Source organism: Tachypleus tridentatus, chromosome 3 (genome assembly GCF_004210375.1).
Source record: "Tachypleus tridentatus isolate NWPU-2018 chromosome 3, ASM421037v1, whole genome shotgun sequence".
Lineage (NCBI taxonomy): Eukaryota > Metazoa > Arthropoda > Merostomata > Xiphosura > Limulidae > Tachypleus > Tachypleus tridentatus.
Genome location: NC_134827.1, coordinates 114,665,528 through 114,687,543, shown reverse-complemented (window position 1 = coordinate 114,687,543; position 22,016 = coordinate 114,665,528). Strand labels below are relative to the sequence as shown.

Below are 22,016 nucleotides of genomic sequence, written 5' to 3'. Positions count from 1 at the left end.
GTAAGCGAAAGATTGTTTTGCATCTTGAGGTGGGAGAAGATGTATCCGAGGAAATGCTCGTACCCAGAATCAAAGGAAGTGGATATGGGGTTTGGTGAAATGCATGTAAGGGACAGAGATAGGTGTTGAAGTTGATTCATCAAGTTTTTTAACCATGCAGGTCAAAAGACTTTTCATGTGTTTGGAGAATGATTCTTTTGGAGGCACAGAGAGATCTGTCTGCACTCCCACTATAGTTTTGGAACGAAGTGCAGTAGCATATGTCCAAGATGAGGTAGTGGATACTAACTTTCTAGCCTCAGAATAGGTAATGTTATGAATTGTTTTCAAATGCTGCACCTCTTTTTCGTCCAACCATTTAGAGCAAGAACGAAAGTAGAAAGGGTGAGTGCTATTGCAATTATGCAATGATGGTCTGTTTCACACTCATAGGTATCATGGTCCTAGCCACTGCAACGAGCACACGTCAAGGTACCATGACATGACGTCTTCGAGTGACCAAACTGTTGACACTGGAAACATTGGAGAGGGTTTGGAATGTATGATTGTAGTCTGCAATTAAGATAACCAGCCTTGATGGTGGCAGGCGGACGTGGTGACGTAAATCTGAGAATGAGGACATTGGTCGGTACAATAATTCCATCTTTGCGAGTGGAGAAACCAGAGAGAATCTCAGACTCTAGGATGTTCTTCAAATCCCTCTCAACAATAACTCCTCGTGATAAATTCTAAGTAGCTTAAGGCATAACCTCAATAGGTATATTTCTCCAATTGCCTTTGAATTCAAGAGGATTTCACTGTATTAAGATGTGGAGGTTTCCACCAATATGTCGCCAGATCGAAGTTTCTTTACTGACTCTGGAGAGCCACCAAGTCCCTCTAGCCTTTTCTGAAAGAAAAAGGGAGGCATTTGCCCTAAAGGTCTGAAAGTGAATGCAATATAAGAAAATGAGGTACAACAGGTGGTACAGATAGTGAGAATTGCTGCTCAGAATCTTCAAGACATGGTCGTTTACCTTTAGGCTGTTTTTTCACTATTTTATTAAGATTTTTAATTGGAGTATCCATAATAAAGAGAGGGAAATTTCGGTACCCACTGACCCCACCCACCATGGAACCCTACGAGGGGATGGCACTACAATGTCAAACAAGGACACTGCAGCAATGCAAGGGTTTCGTGAGCACTATACCCAAACACCTGCATCAGATATAATGTCCACAACACCTGTTGAGGTTGGTTGGTTGATTTAGTGTTTCATGACACAAAGCAGTTAGGCTATATGCGCCAAACGTCCGGTAAAAAGGTAAAAGTAAATGTAGTAAAATTCATAAAAGGAAATGAAGGTAAAACAAAACAGCAATTAAAAACATAAATGACATAAAACCTAGACATCCAGTCTACAAAGTTAAGAGAGAAATTACAGAAAGAGAAGTTATAAATGACTTTCTTTGGCATAATGGTAATTATCACAACCCCCCAGGAAGACTAACAGGTAGGTACAAGAACCACCGTCAGTCACCTGAAGTTGGCCTTTCCATTCCTGGTTTCAAGTTATTTAATCTTATGGTCATTTCCTAATGTCAAATCGAACTAGTTCGACTGTGATGCTTAAAAGGGAACCACAATAAAAAAGTTTTAATTAAGAAATATAAAACACTTAATTGACATTAAAAAGATTAATGGCCGCGAAAAAACTAAATACTTTATCAAGGTGGATAGTGTTACTGTCACCAATAACACTATCTAATATTATGGATAAACCGTGGGACAGAACATGTTTAAAATAGTAACATCGTTGAGAGTCGTAGCGATGACAAAAAAGTAAAATGTGGCTTACTGTTATCTGAGTTTTACACAAACTACACATTGGTGCATCAGTTCCAGATAAAAGAAAACGATGAGTTAAAAACTGTGACCAATGAATAGTCTAATTAGAACTTCCTCTTTCCAATCCTTATGGAAGCAAGATGACCAAAGTCCAATATAGGGTTTTATTTGGAAAAGCTTGTTTTCGTGTTACTCACTCCAAGTCGACTGCCAGCTGACACGGAGCCGAGCCTTGAATACAGAACCATAGTCCATGTATGTAATAGACACTGTGGTGATAGTGCCAGAGTAGATAGATTTAGCTGTGATGTCTGCAAGTTCGTTCCCGCGAATACCAACGTGGCCTGGTATCCAGAAAAACTGGATAGAAGTAGATGTTATAGTGAAATGTGCCAGTCGGTTTTGAATATCAGCGAAAACAGGGTGTGAGCCAATGTGAAGCGATTCCAGAGCCAGTAGAGAACTAAGCGAGTCAGTATAAATAGTGCAGTTTGAATACTGCTTAGCTTCTATGTGATCCAGGGCAAGAGAAATGGCGTACAGTTCAGCAGTGAATACAGAAGCTGTAGAGGGGATTCTTTGTTCAACCACCAAATCACAACAAACCATGACAGAGTCCACACAGTCACCTGATTTGGAACCATCCGTATAAATTGGAATGGAAAGATTGTTTGAAAGATGTTCAGAAAGATGGTACTTCCAATCAGGAGTGTCTACTTTTCTCAGATGACTTAGGTCACACTTGGGGACTGTAAGAAGCTATGGTGGGATAGGCTGACCAGTGGATACAGCAGTGTTATCCAAGAACAGACCAAATTCATCTAACTGTGCCTAGATACAAAGACTGAAAGGAACAATGGCAGATCATTTGTTCTGATAAAGTATGGCCCACCGAGGAAGGAAAACACAACCCCAGGTGGGATGCTTTGGTAAGGAATGAAGTTTCGAAGAATATAGTAAAGACAGTTGCAAACGGCAGAAGAACAAAGATGGTTCATGAAACTCAGTGTGTAAGCTCTGAACTGGGGAGGTGCAAAAAGCCCCAGTGCAGAGCCGAAGTCCTTGATGATGAATGGGGTCCAGCATCTTTAAGGCCAATGGTCTGGCAGAGTCATAGACCAGTGATAAACAGTCGAGTTTCAATCGAATAAGAGTACAATATATCTGTAGCATAGAACATTGATCCGCTCCCCAAGTGGTGGAAGAGAGGGCACAGAGGATGTTCAGTGCTCTTGTACATTTGACCCATAGCTGCTTGATGTGTGGTATAAAGGTCAGCTTACATTCAAAGATAAGCTCCAAGAACTTTGTCGCAGGGACCACAGGCAGCACAATGTCACCAATACGGTGTTCAGGATCAGTAACTGTTACTAAATTCAAACAAGTGTTGGTATTGTTAGTCATCAACTGTTCATACAGTTACTGTTACTATATTAAAACAAGTGTTGGTATTGTTATTCACCAACAGTTTATACAATAATTGTTACTTAGTTAAAATAAATGTTGGTATTGTTCTTCATCAACAGTTCATTCAGTAACTGTTACTTTGTTAAAACGAGTGTTTGTTTCACCTACGTTAATATTGTAATTGCTATTTAGTTAACACAAGTCCTTGGTTCATCTACATTAATACAATGTGTTTATTTAACACAAGTGTTCGTTCACCTCTATTAATACAGTACCTGTTATTTAATTAACCCAAGTGTTCGTTCACCTCTATTAATACAGTACCTGTTATTTAATTAACCCAAGTGTTTGATTCACCTACATTAATATAGTACCTCTTATTTAGTTAACACAAGTGTTTGGTTCACCTACATTAATAAAGTACTTGTTATTTAATTAACACAAATGTTAGGTTCACCTACATTAATATAATATCTGTTATTTAGTTAACACAATTGTTTAATTCACCTTGGTTACTTGGGTTGACTGGTGAGCATCAGGGAAGGTGTGTCCAGCGAGTCACAAATCCTCTCTGCCTTCTGGTCAACAGGTGGTCGAGTGTACTTTTCCTAATGTTGCCGGTAATGAGCTGATTCCTGTGACATATGTCTGGTGCTTTCTTGTGGCTATTATGAGAGATGCGAAAAGTAGTCCTGAGGCTGAGAATTCTATCTCTCTGTTCTGAGTGCATGAGACCTTCTGATGTTCTGGCGTACTGATTGCTGGCACAAGTGTTATATCTTAAGGAAAGATTGACATCTGGTGAGTTCGTTCTGCTGCTGCTGCAAGTTGGTCAGCCTTCTCATTGTACTTGACACCAGCGTGTCTGGGACATACACAAAAGTGGAAGATTTATCATGGAGATAAGGTGCAGCCCTCTCCACCCATCAGGTAGCAAGTAGCACTGGATTATCTACAACCATGCTGTGGAGTCGGTGGTAAACACAACCATGGTGAAACCAATGGATTCTCGGACATGCCAACTAAGATTTGCTTGAAAGTCTCAAAGTTTCATCCTGGTGAAACTTGTTTTCAGAGTACATGCTCCAAACTTCTCAGTTATGGGTGTACCATCCAGAAATGCAGCAAATCCCCAACCTGCTCTCATGATCTCTTGTGTGAATGAGCTGTCTGTTGCAATGATGAGATTTCCGTTCTGGCCAAGTTCCTGGAAAATCTCCTAGCATGCTGCACCTTGAGGCCACTCTTTATAAACTTTTGAATTTGATAATCACTGCAGGTTGGCATGGTTATTCCTCTTCTGCATAACCAAAGCCACGGAGGTTAGTTGGAAAGGGTAAACAAATTGCAGATCTTCTTACAAGCCAGTGCAGCTATTTCAAGCTGCAACTTCCTCTTTAGATGAGACCCAGGTGCTACTTCAAGTTTTGTGTGGCGAAGAGAATGTCTTTCTTGATTGGATGGTTCAGCAGTGAAAGAATACTTCCTTGTAAGGATGTGAAGTCCATGTCTTGGATTTTGAAAGTTTGTTGGAGTTTGCCTTGGCAAACATTACGGCTCTTTGTGATGTTTGCCTGTTCTTGATACTTGGGAATCCAGTGAGATGATGAAGTACTGGCAGTGGAGTTGATTTGGTGTAACCTGTGATGATGCGTTCTGCAGCTTTTCCAACCTTCCAAGTTGGTTGTTGCTTAGTTGTGCCAGAGGCAGTGCATAATCAACCATTGAAAGTACAAGGCTTCTCTGCAGCATGTTCAAGTGACATTCCTCAGCATGCCTGTCTGCTGTGGCACGAAGGGCATTCATTCCTTTTGTGGCCCTGACAATGAGCTCATCCACATGCATGGAGTTGTTGCCTGTCAAACACAATGCCCAGTGAGCCCTCCTGTGTGATTTCTGTGCAGCATGTTCAAGTGACATTCCTCAGCATGCCTGTCTGCTGTGGCACGAAGGGCATTCATTCCTTGTGGCCCTGACAATGAGCTCATCCACATGCATGGAGTTGTTGCCTGTCAAACACAATGCCCAGTGAGCCCTCCTGTGTGATTTCTGTGCAGCATGTTCAAGTGACATTCCTCAGCATGCCTGTCTGCTGTGGCACGAAGGGCATTCATTCCTTTTGTGGCCCTGACAATGAGCTCATCCACATGCATGGGTTGTTGCCTGTCAAACACAATGCCCAGTGAGCCCTCCTGTGTGATTTCTGTGCAGCATGTTCAAGTGACATTCCTCAGCATGCCTGTCTGCTGTGGCACGAAGGGCATTCATTCCTTGTGGCCCTGACAATGAGCTCATCCACATGCATGGGTTGTTGCCTGTCAAACACAATGCCCAGTGAGCCCTCCTGTGTGATTTCTGTGCAGCATGTTCAAGTGACATTCCTCAGCATGCCTGTCTGCTGTGGCACGAAGGGCATTCATTCCTTTTGTGGCCCTGACAATGAGCTCATCCACATGCATGGGTTGTTGCCTGTCAAACACAATGCCCAGTGAGCCCTCCTGTGTGATTTCTGTGCAGCATGTTCAAGTGACATTCCTCAGCATGCCTGTCTGCTGTGGCACGAAGGGCATTCATTCCTTGTGGTCCTGACAATGAGCTCATCCACATGCATGGAGTTGTTGCCTGTCAAACACAATGCCCAGTGAGCCCTCCTGTGTGATTTCTGTGCAGCATGTTCAAGTGACATTCCTCAGCATGCCTGTCTGCTGTGGCACGAAGGGCATTCATTCCTTGTGACCCTGACAATGAGCTCATCCACATGCATGGAGTTGTTGCCTGTCAAACACAATGCCCAGTGAGCCCTCCTGTGTGATTTCTGTGCCTCTGAAAGTTGGAATGGGAATATCTGATTGTCAGCATGGTTGTTGAGAGTAAGGAAGCGTGCTTTGGCCCTCTATGGATTAATCAGCATGCCATTATCTTTACAACAGTCTCTTGTATGGTCCAGCCTAGGTTGAATCCTACTTGTGATCATTTCTGTAGATATCTCACTGGTATTAACAAGGATGTCATCAACAAAGGTTTTGATTGTGGTGTCAGATCTGTCCAGCCTTCCTAGATCAAGGGTGTAAATGTTAAAAAAAGACAGGTGACAGAGGTCAACCCTGTGGGAGGCCAGTGCTTATGGTTGACCAGTCTGACCTCCATTCACCATGTTTCATGATGACACGGAGCTGGCTGACATAACCCATCTGATACACAAAGTTGGGATTCCAAAGTGTAACATTTTGTCAGCGAGGAGAGGAAGTCACACCATATTGTAGGCATCTTCAAGATCAAGGGCAACTGCTAGAATGTTTTCCTTCCATTCAAAACCAGACCATGTTTCTTCTGTGAAGCTGGCTGCATTGATCCAAGTTTCAAATTGGATCAATACCCTCCACGACCATCAGGAAGCAGGTGTTCAACCTGTTTGGTGATGTAGCAAGCAACAACTCTCAGGGATCTTTCCAATGAAGTTCTGTACCACAATGATAAGATATCCCTTGAGGCTTTTGTGGTCTTTTCCTAGCTTTGGCACAGCACTTATAAAAGCATCTGTCTAGACTTCTGACTTCCAGCTCTGTTCATAAGCCTTTGCTAAGCTCTGGATCACTTCTGTTGGCAGGTCTTTAACATTCTTGACAGTGATACCATCTGGTTCAAGTGCTCCTTCCTTGCTGGTCCTGATGGCATACATCACACTTTCCATATTGAAGCACTGCCTGGACTCACCCTAACCATCTCTTCAATTTGTTTCCTGACCACCATCCTGGTCATAATGACTACTTTGATGAATCTAGCAAGGCTTTTCCTTGGTCCTCATTGATGAGTAGTACTTGTCCAGAGTTGCTGTACAAAGTGGTTCTTCCAGAAGACCTAAGAGCTTTCATCTTGTTATGGAACATCCAAAACTCCCTGGTGATGAGGTTGGACTTGTTACATAACCTATCCCATTGTGCTCTGATGGTTCTAGCTGCAGTTCTCTTGAACCTTGAGGCACCATGGTTACGTTCAATCCTTAGCTTGGTGAAGACTTCCACGTTAGCAGTGCTCCTGCACTGCTCAAAACTCTCTTTCCTTTCTGCTCTTATCTTTCCAAACTGCATTCACATCAGGATTCCACCAGTTTGGAACATTTTTGCATGTCCTTATAGTTCTTGGAGGTTTCTCTTTCCTGATGGTAGCCTAAACCCTGGTTTTGTCCCTCTGACCGTACAAGGCATTCTTCCTTGAAAGTGATATAATAGAGCTGGTAAAAGTGGATGAGCTCATTGTCAGGGCCACTCCCAACTCGGTACCACCTTCTCAAATGACCAATTCCTGGCATCTTCATTTATCAGACCCAGGTCAATCACTGTCCCCATATCTCTCTGCAAGGCCTGTAAGTTCTCCAGTGTTAAGGATTCAAAGATTTAACTCAACAAAGACCTCAAATAGTCCTGTTGCAGCCCGTGGAATCCCAGCTGGTGTGGCGTGAAGTCCTCCATAATGAAAAATGGGCTGTAATTGAAACTCAGGTCCTGAAGGAAATCCTAATCTTTAGGACTGGATGTACTATTACAGGCCATATAAAAGTTGGCTATGGTGAGTGGGCTGAGTAGTCTGGGGTCGGTCACACTAACTGGATCTTCCTGTTGTGGGTGTCGTATGCTTGGTCATCCAGACGTTCCACTCTGATAGTGCTATATCTCCTGCTAGTGATGGCTAGTCCATTATTGCCTAACAGTATACCCAAAGTATCTGTCCAGATTGAATTCAGCATTGTCTTGAAGCAGAAGTATCAGGTTGAATGTCCCAATTACCTTCTTCAAGATCAATTTGTTTCCTCTTATTCCCCTGATGTTGCAGTATGCAACCATGAGATGTGTTTCAAGTTAAACCATTGGTCGTCTAGAAGACTTCTCATCCACCTGAAGGACAGTCACTCCTCCTTTCTGTCAGGACCAGTCCCCTTAGCCTTTAGATAAAAATCATAATCTGCAAGGCAGCAGAACTATTCAACCAATAGTTGAGTCCTGAATGGTGGATGTCAGGGTTTGTTCACACATTGATGGGTCGTGCACATCACACCACCAGGGCTCAAGATGCTCCAAAATACCTCGCACTTTAGCCTGGGGCCGTTGATGTGCCCAGTTACTGTGTGTTGCCACAGGAGACGCGTTGCAAGAGTCCTCGTGCAGGAGAGGCTTTCTTCTGGCAGAGGAAGACATACGTAATTCACTCTCCTTTCTACTGGCAGATGAAGACATACGTAACCCACTCCCCTTTCTACTGGCATAGGAAGACATACGTAATTCACTCTCCTTTCTACTGGCAGAGGAAGACATACGTAACCCACTCTCCTTTCTACTGGCAGAGGAAGACATACGTAATCCACTCTCCTTTCCACCTGCGAGCTGAATGTAGAAAATCTACACTACAACCTGTGGTAGCACCACCACGTACATTAATACAGAACCTGTTAACACAAGAGTTTGGTTCACCTACATTCATACAGAACTTGTCAATTTAACACAAATGTCTCATTCACCTACATTAATATAAAATGGTTAATTAATGCAATTGTGTCTTTCAGCTACATTAATATACTAACTGTTTATTTAACACAAGTTTGTTTCATCTACATTAATACAGTAATTGTTACTTAGTCACCACAAAGTGTTTGAGTCACCTACATTAATATAGTAATTGTTACTTGGTTAACACAAGTATTTGTTTCTCCTACATTAATATAGTTCCTGTTATTTAGTTGACAGTGTTTGATTCATCTAGATTAATAATAGTAACTGTGTACTTAGCAAAAGTTTGGTTCACTTACATTAACACAGTAACTGTTACTTGATTACAAAGTTAAAACTGGAATGTCTGTTAAAAACAATGTAAACCTCCAAATTACATGGAATTTCACGTATGTAACAAACCTATAATTGGAATGTGTGTTAAAAACAATGTAAACCTCCAAATTACATGGAATTTCACGTATGTAACAAACCTATAATTGGAATGTGTGTTAAAAACAATGTAAACCTCCAAATTACATGGAATTTCACGTAACAAACCTATTATTGGAATGTGTATTAAAAACAATGTAAACCTCCAAATTACATGGAATTTCACGTATGTAACAAACCTATTATTGGAATGTGTGTTAAAAACAATGTCGACTTCCAACTTGCATGGAATTTCAAGTATGTAACAAAACTATTATTGGAATGTGTGTTAAAAACAATGTCGACTTCCAACTTGCATGGAATTTCACGTATGTAACAAACCTATTATTGGTATGTGTGTTAAAAACAATATCGACTTCCAACTTGCATGGAATTTCACGTATGTAACAAACCTATTATTGGAATGTGTGTTAAAAACAATGTCGACTTCCAACTTGCATGGAATTTCACGTATGTAACAAACCTATTATTGGAATGTGTGTTAAAAACAATGTAAACCTCCAACTTGCATGGAATTTCACGTATGTAACAAACCTATAATTGGAATGTGTGTTAAAAACAATGTAAACCTCCAAATTACATGGAATTTCACGTATGTAACAAACCTATAATCGGAATGTGTGTTAAAAACAATGTAAACCTCCAACTTACATGGAATTTCACGTATGTAACAAACCTATAATTGGAATGTGTGTTAAAAACAATGTAAACCTCCAAATTACATGGAATTTCACGTATGTAACAAACCTATTATTGGAATGTGTGTTAAAAACAATGTAAACCTCCAAATTACATGGAATTTCACGTATGTAACAAACCTATCATTGAATGTGTGTTAAAACAATGTAAACCTCCAAATTACATGGAATTTCACGTATGTAACAAACCTATTATTGGAATGTGTGTTAAAAACAATGTAAACCTCCAAATTACATGGAATTTCACGTATGTAACAAACCTATAATCGGAATGTGTGTTAAAAACAATGTAAACCTCCAACTTACATGGAATTTCACGTATGTAACAAACCTATAATTGGAATGTGTGTTAAAAACAATGTAAACCTCCAAATTACATGGAATTTCACGTATGTAACAAACCTATTATTGGAATGTGTGTTAAAACAATGTAAACCTCCAAATTACATGGAATTTCACGTATGTAACAAACCTATTATTGGAATGTGTGTTAAAAACAATGTAAACCTCCAAATTACATGGAATTTCACGTATGTAACAAACCTATTATTGGAATGTGTGTTAAAAACAATGTAAACCTCCAAATTACATGGAATTTCACGTATGTAACAAACCTATTATTGGAATGTGTGTTAAAAACAATGTAAACCTCCAAATTACATGGAATTTCACGTATGTAACAAACCTATTATTGGAATGTCTGTTAAAAACAATGTAAACCTCCAACTTACATGGAATTTCACGTATGTAACAAACCTATAATGGGAATGTGTGTTAAAAACAATGTAAACCTCCAAATTACATGGAATTTCACGTATGTAACAAACCTATTATTGGAATGTGTGTAAAAAACAATGTAAACCTCCAAATTACATGGAATTTCACGTATGTAACAAACCTATTATTGGAATGTGTGTAAAAAACAATGTAAACCTCCAAATTACATGAAATTTAAAGTATGTAAGCTAATATTTGAATGCCTATGACTTGGACTAGTAGGTTTTGTAACATGTTAAAATGTGAACGAAGCTTTAAACAAAGTCACAAAGAAAATAGCTTTCATCAATATTTTTTATTACAGTCCATCCAGTTCTGTCACTACAAGTACCTTAATCATCTTGAACAACGGTTCCCTTCTCTGAGACGTAGATTCCATCAAGAAACTTTCGAATATCCTTGTTTTTAACAAGGGTAGATTGCTGAATGCTAGCAGCTAGATGAAAAACAAAGAACCAGTCTCTGAAATGCTCAGAAAAGACCACTTTTAAATAGATATCACTGGATAAAAGCTAAGCTTTAACAATACTCAGAATTTCATATTTCTTCAATTAGTCATACTTTTATATTTATAATACTTTGTTACCAATATAGGTCACATTGGGAAAGACTTAACTTATTTTAGAACCGAGTCACATGAAAATATCCAGTTAATTATTCTACTCTTAATACAAGTACTATTTACCCTTCTTGTAAAAATACCTCACACACAAGAACCTCACAGCACTCAAAACCTTTATTGTACGTTATTCAGACCAATAACACATATTTACTGCCATATTCATTTCTAGCCTTCTTTTCACCTAGCTCCATAGAAACATTTCACCATTACTTACCTGATCTCGAGACCAGTTCAATGTCGTTTCCTTCCAAGATAAGTTCATCTTTCTGTGCACTTGAGTTCTGACAAGTTACACCTGGCTGCATCTTTACCCTTCGAATGTACTTTTCTCCAAGAAAGTTTCTGATTTCCACCTGAGTATTTCCCTCTGAAGTATTGATGTTGATGGGAAAGTGGGCATACACAGATCGCATCTTATACTGAAATCCCTGTGTGAATATGTATGTGTGTTTAGGACACCTTCATACCAATAAACTTCAAAATTTCAAAACATTAAACATTTTTGTAACTTCAATTACAGTAAGAATAAAAATCAAACTGACAATCAATACAGCTTATTAAATATTCCTATTTATAAAGATCAAAATGTTTCACCAGGAAACTAACCTTGCTGTTAACCCTTTTGCAATGGGTCAAAGATGGATTCAAAATTTTATTCTACTACTATTTATATCAGTAAGTTTGGTATCAAATTGTATATTACAATCCAAACTTTATTACAAGTCACTTTCTTAATTGAAGAGTAAATATTACAAAAAAAACCTAAATATTGATTATAGTGAATTGTGTGGCATGTTGAATGCAGAGTTCGAAATTAGAAATCTCTAGTTTTGTACAAATTAGAAATTTAAATTACTAATATTGACAAGCTAGAATATACAATAAAAAACTTGTATCTTTTTATTCTGCTGAGATATTTTTTACCCACTGAATCAAACAAGGTGACCTCATTCATCTCTTTCCAATCAACAGTTCAGAATGTCCCCCAGTGGTTTTCTACAGTTCAGAAATGACCCCCAGTGGTTTTCTACAGTTCAGAATGTCCCCCAGTGGTTTTCTACAGTTCAGAATGTCCCCCAGTGGTTTTCTACAGTTTAGAATGTCCCCCAGTAGTTTTCTACAGTTCAGAATGTCCCCAGTGGTTTTCTACAGTTGAGAATGTTCCCCAGTAGTTTTCTACAGTTCAAAATGTCCCCCAGTGGTTTTCTCAGTCATTTTAATTTGTTAAAAGGTTAAACATTCTTTTGAACCAATGTTTCAAGGAAGAAAGTTGCATCTTTAGTCTGCTCAGTTTACTTTTAAATGTAATTACATCGTAGTTACTAAGCTTAATATAGTAGAATTCTATGGTATTAGTGTAGTTATTTATGATTTTTTGGTTATTCAACTAAAATATAAAACCTAAAACTCTGGTATGCTCCATGTGTGAAATTTTAAAAGGCTTAGCAACCTTTATCCAGCAACAACCAAGTTCAAAGGTTGTAGTGAGAAGAGATAACTGTTTGCTTTACTGCTTGATTTATTGTTCTATAGTTTAAGGAAAATAATAATAATTTATTTCTTAGTAAAAAAACATATATACATAATGTATAATAAGTGAAATGTGACTGTATATTACAAAATAGTAGTCCACTAAAACACACCCAAGACCTGGAAGACTAAAGGTCAGTTTTATATTACTACATACATGATACGAGTCCATGTGAACCACGTCTATGTAAGTTATGTAATAAATATATAGCGTTACCAGATTTAAGCTACTTAGACTAAACATTTCTATTTTCATGTTATAATATGTAGTCACTCTAACATAAAAAAGCATAATTCTAGTAATGAACCTGATGGTGACCAAAGGTCGAAACGTTCACTCTTCTACGTAAAATATTTTCTCAACCCAAACGAACCGTTTTTGCATATATATAATTTATATTTATTTCAGAACTCTTTTTATGGTGATTACAAGGTTGGTCGAATTGACAGATCTCATATAGTTAGGATAGAGAAAATAGAGACAAAATATACTCTTAACACAAATGACAATCTATTTAGGAGGTTTTTAAGAGATTACATAAAAATATTTGAGATTTGAGGGATGAAGAATAGCTTTTTTTAATCATGACATGAAATCACTTCACACTCCGACCGGTAATGAAACAGCCTTGTCACACTCCGACCAGTAATGAAACAGACTTGTCACACTCCAACTAGTAATGAAACAGACTTGTCCCACTCCAACTAGTAATGAAACAGACTTGTCCCACTCCAACTAGTAATGAAACAGACTTGTCCCACTCCAACTAGTAATGAAACAGACTTGTCCCACTCCAACCAGTAATGAAACAGACTTGTCACACTCCAACTAGTAATGAAACAGACTTGTCACACTCCAACTAGTAATGAAACAGACTTGTCACACTCCAACCAGTAATGAAACAGACTTGTCACACTCCAACTAGTAATGAAACAGACTTGTCACACTCAGACCGGTAATGAAACAGACTTGTCACACTCCGACCGGTAATGAAACAGACTTGTCCCACTCCGACCGGTAATGAAACAGACTTGTCCCACCGACCGTAATGAAACAGACTTGTCCCACTCCGACCGGTAATGAAACAGACTTGTCACACTCCGACCGGTAATGAAACAGACTTGTCACACTCCGACCGGTAATGAAACAGACTTGTCACACTCCGACCGGTAATGAAACAGACTTGTCACACTCCGACCGGTAATGAAACAGACTTGTCACACTCCGACCGGTAATGAAACAGACTTGTCCCACTCCAACTAGTAATGAAACAGACTTGTCACACTCCAACTAGTAATGAAACAGACTTGTCACACTCCAACTAGTAATGAAACAGACTTGTCCCACTCCAACTAGTAATGAAACAGACTTGTCCCACTCCAACTAGTAATGAAACAGACTTGTCCCACTCCAACTAGTAATGAAACAGACTTGTCCCACTCCAACTAGTAATGAAACAGACTTGTCACACTCCAACTAGTAATGAAACAGACTTGTCACACTCCAACTAGTAATGAAACAGACTTGTCACACTCCAACTAGTAATGAAACAGACTTGTCACACTTCAACTAGTAATGAAACACTTTATATTTTCACAAAAAAAATTCTAAGTGAAAATACTTTATTATTCGTTTGATTTGTTGTCAGCATAAACACTTGTAATCTTTACTAAAAGACTAACAGATTTTGTGAAGATACACTTACTGTTATAGTGCAAATGTGTATACCAACTTGTGTGTTATACTAAACTTGTTGTGAAAGGGTTAAAACAGAAAACAGTAAATAAAACTCTCTCATACAAGTTACGACCTTTATATTTATTGTTGCTTGTGTTAACTTGCTAAACCTTAAGATATTTTACGTGTAAATATGAAACTATTTTTTAAAGGCTTTACGTAAACATTTGAATAACCCGAAAATCATAAATTACTTCATTGGTACAACAGAATTCCATAATTTATCAAGTTTACTAACTATGTGGCATTTGTATCTTAAAAATATGAAATCACAGACTAAAGATTCAACCTACCAGTTTAAAAGTTTGGTTTAAAAGAGATATATTTTAAAATAGTGAGAAAATCTCTAATAGGACATTCTGAGCTTCCATTTCATTATTAATAAGTTGTATATCGAAGTGAATATAAGGGACCATTTCTTAAAATGATAAGGTTCGACAAAGACCACCATGTTAGATTCATTAAATATAGTCACGGCTCAACAAAAATAAAAGGTTGTACTCCAGCTTGTCAATATTAGCATTTTGACATCACAAACACCTAATGTGAACTGCATTCAACATACAAAACTCAACATTATGTTCTTATATTATTATTATTAAATTAACTGATGTATAATATATAAATTAACTAATGTATAATGTATAAATTTGACACCAAACTTAGAAAGATAAATTCATAAAATACTAGTTCAATAACATCTTGAATGAGTTAACATACCTAATGACATGACCTTTGACCTATTACCCATTGCAAAATGGTTAAAATGAGGAAGTGATCACAAGTTTACCAGCTCCATCCACAAACCCTAGCACAAATTTTACTCTAAGAAACTGGTAGTAATAAACAATGTAACTTGTCTGTAATATTTGTTTCTGGAAATGAAAAGATTATAACTTTAAGTTAGAAACAAGTGCTTTACAAGTGATCCTGCCATCTATATCCAATGATCTTCAACTATATATTATTACTTATATTTGTTGAGGTCTATTTCCAATAATACTAAATATTTATTGATAGATAATCCATCATTAACCAGATATTGTAATAATCAAATCTCACATATTTCTTCAACTGATTACAGATTTTAGAGTAAATAATTCAGCATTACAAAATGGCCTTCAGATGTATCTGTTTCAGGTTAAACATGTTTCACACCTTAGTAACTCCCTTCATCATGTTTTCAATATGAGAGCATATTGTGCGGACCGTTGCAAGTTCCTTTCTGTTGCCAAACCACTTCCTCACACGAAGTTTCTTTTTTCCAATAAGTTCCATGTCTACTTGGCAATGTTTAAAGCTTCTACACAAAACACCACGGGGTCCTGTCACTGTAACTCTTCTGGAGTTCACGGTAACTTTAACTAAAAACAAATACAACGTTTCTGAGACATTTCAAACACATTAGTAATCTAACACAATATACAGCTAAGGTTTCTTCACGAGGACTGATTGATCACCCAATAGACTTTATGTAGAGGTTACAGACTAATTTTTCTATTACAACATGAAATAATCATCTGTGTATTGGTTCATGAGAAAAACTTTATTATAGTGACAAATACATTTTCTTCAAACAAACAATAAGCACTTTTACAATTTACAGCACGTAATTAGTTTTAGAAGAGATCCAATGTTTCAATCACCAGTACACACAGTTTAATGTGAACTGCAAACAATCACACAATGTATTTAAATTACACTGAGCATGTTAATATCTATGACAAGATGATGATCATGCTTCATTTGGGAAACAATCTCAACATCAACATGACGACAAAATGGTCAAACGGCTAGAAGTAGTACCGACTGTGTAACTTCACTAACATTGTTTAATAAAACTGAGTTTCAGGCTATAAAGTCTCATTTCTATACAGTACTATTAGGCCCAGATGCTATAAGTAAGGTGACAGCTTGTGTGGTACACTAAAGGTTACGATGAAATGAATCCAAGTCTTAGTGAAGTTTAACTTGCATAATAGTATTTATGTAATAAAGTAATTCATTTAAATGTGAATACAACATAACATATCTGAAACTAATCACATTAAGAGGTATAAATGAAACTTTGCTTTAAAACATTTTATAAACAAGTCAGTGTATCATGAATCATCTTACCTCCTACTGGAATTTTTACAATCTGATCCACTGAAATTGTTTTCATGGTTGATTAGTCTACTGCAAAAGATAAAGACACAAACACTTCAGTTTTGAAATTAAAACCTCTACTTGAAACATAGGAAATACATAACATGGCTTCCATTAAACTATCTTTTGTTGGACCAAAACTCAACCTAACATTCAAAACTTCCTGAAAGGTATGTCGCATAATACTTTAAAACATGTTCACACCCATGTGGTAAAACAAAGGTACATCACATAACACTTTAAAACATGTTCACACCCATGTGGTAAAACAAAGATACGTCACATAACACTTTAAAACATGTTCACACCCATGTGGTAAAACAAAGATACGTCACATAACACTTTAAAATGTTCACACCCATGTGGTAAAACAAAGGTTCACATAACACTTTAAACATGTTCACATGTGGTAAAACAAAGGTACATCCACTTTAAAACATGTTCACACCCATGTGTAAAACAAAGGTACATCAAACACTTTAAAACATGTTCACACCCATGTCACATAACACTTTAAAACATGTTCACACCCATGTGGTAAAACAAAGATACGTCACATAACACTTTAAAATGTTCACACCCATGTGGTAAAACAAAGATACGTCACATAACACTTTAAAATGTTCACACCCATGTGGTAAAACAAAGGTACATCACACTTTAAAACATGTTCACACCCATGTGGTAAAACAAAGGTACATCACATAACACTTTAAAACATGTTCACACCCATGTGGTAAAACAAAGGTACATCACACTTTAAAACATGTTCACACCCATGTGGTAAAACAAAGGTACATCACATAACACTTTAAAACATGTTCACACCCATGTGGTAAAACAAAGGTACATCACATAACACTTTAAAACATGTTCACACCCACGAGATACAACTGACTGTAATGTGTTCATACAACTAAATAAAATATATTTACAATGATAAAATACACTAACAGTTCATGTAAATAGTTTAAACTGTCTTCATGAATGTAATTTGAAAAAGTGAGGTATTGAGTTCTTTTTAATTCACCATACAGGAACATAAATGTGTGTGTGTTTATATATTCATTAAGCAGCTGGTCTTCTGTATAATATACAATAATTAGGTTAAATGTCATATTACTCACACACCTACATCAACTCTGATTACCATATGGGTAACTGAAAAGAATTCAAGATCCCATGGATTGTACACACTAAATCATTATGATAAGCCTAACTGTATTTGTTTGGTTTGCTGGCTCAAACTGTGCTAACAAGTCCTTAACAGTGCACAAAAATTGATACGGCCAATCAAAGAATGTATCAGGTCTCTGGGTCGCAGATTCTGTTTTCAACCTTGGACTCGAACACATTTATTACTTATTAAATTTTTAAATGTTTTATTTAAAAGCCAAGATTTACTGAAACTACATTAGGTAGATCATGAGACTGACTATTAGGTTAGGTATGAACTGTAGTTAGTATAATTTAAATGAATTTCATACAATTTTAAATATATTCACTTTAATAATTATCTTTAACTGTTTAATTCTGTATAAAGACAACTGTAAAAACTGGTTTACATAAAACAAAATTCCGTCATTAGTAATGTAGACAGGAACTGTAAAATATAAATTGTGTTAATTTTACTGTAAAATATAAATCATGTTAATTTTGTTTTTCTAGTTACATTTTCATTTTAATGTACTCTACACAACATAATGATTCAATGTACAGAGAGCAAAGTTTTCATAAATTTAACCAATATAAACTATAATGTTTCTATATATTAAAAGTGGCTCCAATTATTGTAAAAAATAAATTTAAGAACTCTGGTTTCTCAGTTGTACATTTAAAAATTACAAAGATACAATTAAACCCTCACATACAGTCCTAGTGTAAGCTGTGTTCTTGTACTTGTATCTAATATTGTGTTCTGTAATAAAATGATTGTTGCACATACCAATTTTACTATTTGTCTGAACCTTGAATATTAACACTCCTACGAAAAGACGTTTCTAGTCCTGATTTCTCCAAGCCCATTCCCCTGGCTGTGGTTTCGCTAGATAGTAGATAGGGACAGTGGGAATCTCGTTAATCCATTCATTAATGGATTTAAATGGCAATTTCATTTAAATACAAAATTATTAGCCTAATATTAATAACCTTTCAAGTTGCTCTGGGGCCTATTATGCCTATTATTCGTAGGAGTGTTAAAAGTGAACTTATTTATGGATTGTGTTTGGTGCCATTGAACAGATGGCACATGATTTTTGGTTACATACATAGATAGGGACATACACCACATCTTTTATAGTCAGAAGATAAATATTACTTGTTTCATACATAAACAATCAAATATTTAGTTTATTGGTTTTACCAGCTTAAGAGTTTCTTACAGAAAACAAATAATTACCTTGAGATAGAAATGAAAGCTGGTTAATTATTAAAAATCTTGTTGGTTCATCATTTAACTAGTGACTACCAAAGGGTAAATTTTTAGCAAGTTGATAACCCAGGAAAGACTAGAGCTTGGATTAATAATGTAATACTAACAAAACAGTTTTGTTAATAAAAGTGCCAGTAGCCACAAATTAGGGCTTTAGTTAACAAAACTTAATCATAAATCATGGTTTTTACAGTTTGTTTCCAAATGTTAGTTCAGTAAGTTTGTTATATGACAAATTACGTAGCCCCTAGCATAATACTTCTCAGTTTCAGACCTCTTGTTGTACAGAATAATAACCAACTCAGATACAAAGTTCATATCTGTGTTAGGTCAGAGTTTTTTCGAACATATTTCTTGAAATACTGAAAATTGGTTTTGCAATGGGCCGTCTCACAAATCTGTATATTATGTGTGGGTCTGATAAGTGTATCAGTGAAGTTACTGCACTGGTGAACATGCTAAGAAAAAGAATTCACTAAACCTAAATTTGTGGGAACAAAGCATGAAGTCAGAAAGCCAACATGCCCCGTATCTGTTTTATGATGAATGAAATGGTGATGTGTGAAAGAGCTGAACTCAACATAAAAAAGGATGAAATAACCATTGATGTAGCACAGCAGTTGGAACCACTGATACGTATATCCTACTACAGTCACAATCATCTGTATAGACCTCAAACTTTTTCACTTATCAGTATGAGATTTGCACGTTTTCTGTCACATTAAGTTAGGAATAAAGACAAATAGCCTTTCATTACGCATAAAATTCTCATTTCAGATCTCAAGTTATTCATGCTTCAACATAAGCACAGTGTAAAGGTTTATGACAAATATTTATGTAAGGCAGTAACCACAACCTCCAACGTCAGAGATAACTTTCTAATAATATATTTATCAACTTCCACTAGTTATTAATAACGATTCATTTATTATTAATCTTAGTATTAACTAACTGGTACTAGATTATATTGGTTAGTTTTTTTTTCATTTACAGATATAAAGAATCCAATGCAATTTTTTGCATACACGAGATCATCTAGAAAATAAAGGTAGGCCCACATATCGTATATTTAATAAATGTTATAACTATGGTAGATTTTGCATAAAAATTAAACAATAAAAGCACTAGCAAGTATATTCCATAAATAAATATGAAAATATTGTCATATTTCCACTTGATATCGCGATTAAAACAGATTTATCTAACCAACAAAAAACTTACCACGTACAACCACACGCAATACCAACGAAAAAGGTAGAATGAGTTACTAGGCTTAAGCAAAATACAAACGCACTCTCGTGTTCAATAAAATAACAACATATTAACTTATTATTATGTATTATACTTTCAAAGAATTAACAATAAAACGTACCCGATTATTAAGTTAAAAGTACAATTTTGTTTTTCAAAATTTCTTTCCTATACTTATTACTTTATCATGGTTGGAAATTTCATAAATTACAAATAAGAAACTCAATAAATCCAGAGCTTAATAAAGGTAGATTTGTTTTAAGAGATAAATTATGTGAAAAAAAAACTCAGCTAGAGAAAGGTTTGGTTTGTTTTGAATTTCGCGCAAAGCTACTCGAGGGCTATCTGCGCTAGCCGTCCTTAATTTAGCAGTGTAAGAATAGAAGGAAGGCAGATACTCATCATCACTTATCGCCAACTATTGAGCTACGCTTTTACCAACGAATAGTGATATTGACCGTAATTTATAACGCCCCCACGGCTGAAAGGGCGAGCATGTTTGGTGTGACGGGGATTCAAAAGCGCGACCTTCGGATTACGAGTCGAATGCCTTAACCACCTGGCCATGCCGAGCCTGCTACAGAAAGAATGTCTACCCTGCAAATATTCTGTTATTGGACCTCTACTCTTAATTTAATATTTGTATTTCAGATGGTATCACCGTGGAAGATAATCCGTCATATATTTTTTAATACTGTTCATCTTGAATTTGCTTTAAAGTTTATTATATTTATCGCGTGTTACAATATAATGTTATATTTTCAAACAAAATATTTAAAATAAATAGTAACTATTTACACTTAAAGATCACGACAAATACTTATTTCCCATGCAGATAATTTGTTTGTTCTTAAACACAAAACTACAACTGGTCTCTATGTGCCCACCAGAGGAAGAATGCGCAAGTAGAAAATCAACCTTTTGAAGAGCCAATGATTGCTGTTAAGATTACATCTAAAGAATGATCAACGATGGAACAATCACTGGGCTCACTCAATCTGTTTACAAAGAATTCCTCCAGTGGCAATCCAGGACAAGAAATATCCTATCTATATACCATGGGTCTCAAAAGAGAAAACTACCAAACTGACTTATTGAATGGACATTGTACATTTTTATCTGTGTGTCAAGGTTGTTCAAGTAATTTCGCAATTCAGGAAGAGGTTTGTGTTGTACGCTATATTATCAATATTTTGATTTAGTTGCTTATTGGACCAGTACTTCCCAAACTTTTTGGACCGGCATAGCCAGGTCGTTAAGGTACTCGACTCGTAATCCGGGGGCCGCTCGTTCGAATCCTCATCGCACCAAAATGCTCGCCCTTTCAGCCGCGGGAGCGTTATAATGTTTCGGTCAATCTCACTATTCGTTGGTAAAAGAGTAGCCCAAGAATTGGTGTTGGGTGGTGATGACTATCTGCCTTTCCTCTAGTCTTATACTGCTAAATTAGGGAAGGCTAGTGGTGGCCCCACGCTCACCAGATCTTAATCCACCAGACATTTATCTATGGTAAGCAGCAAAATCTGCAGTGTATCGAGATCGTCCGCGCATGCTGGATGACTTGAAAGCAGCGATAATAGCATTCATTCAGTCTATTTCAAGCCAGCAACCGATAGCAGTGTTTAGAAACAAAATAAGAAGGATTCAAGCCTG

General features: G+C 36.7%; 1 protein-coding gene across 2 annotated transcripts; it reads right to left on the bottom strand.

The window, feature by feature from the left end:
* Positions 1-10,923: 10,923 nt before the first annotated feature.
* On the bottom strand, positions 10,924-20,423 carry RpL9 (ribosomal protein L9). 2 transcript variants are annotated; one of them, XM_076496340.1, is made up of 6 exons: positions 20,334-20,361; positions 18,627-18,725; positions 16,652-16,711; positions 15,692-15,897; positions 11,480-11,693; positions 10,924-11,079 (listed from the first exon to the last, which is right to left on the bottom strand). In XM_076496340.1, exons 3-6 carry the CDS (start codon positions 16,695-16,697, stop codon positions 10,976-10,978), a joined length of 570 nt encoding a protein of 189 aa, XP_076352455.1. In that variant the 5' UTR covers positions 16,698-16,711; positions 18,627-18,725; positions 20,334-20,361; the 3' UTR covers positions 10,924-10,975. The 2 variants fall into 2 exon arrangements, with proteins under 2 accessions (XP_076352455.1, XP_076352454.1); XM_076496339.1 differs by lacking the exon at positions 18,627-18,725 and having other exon boundaries at positions 20,334-20,423.
* Positions 20,424-22,016: the final 1,593 nt, after the last annotated feature.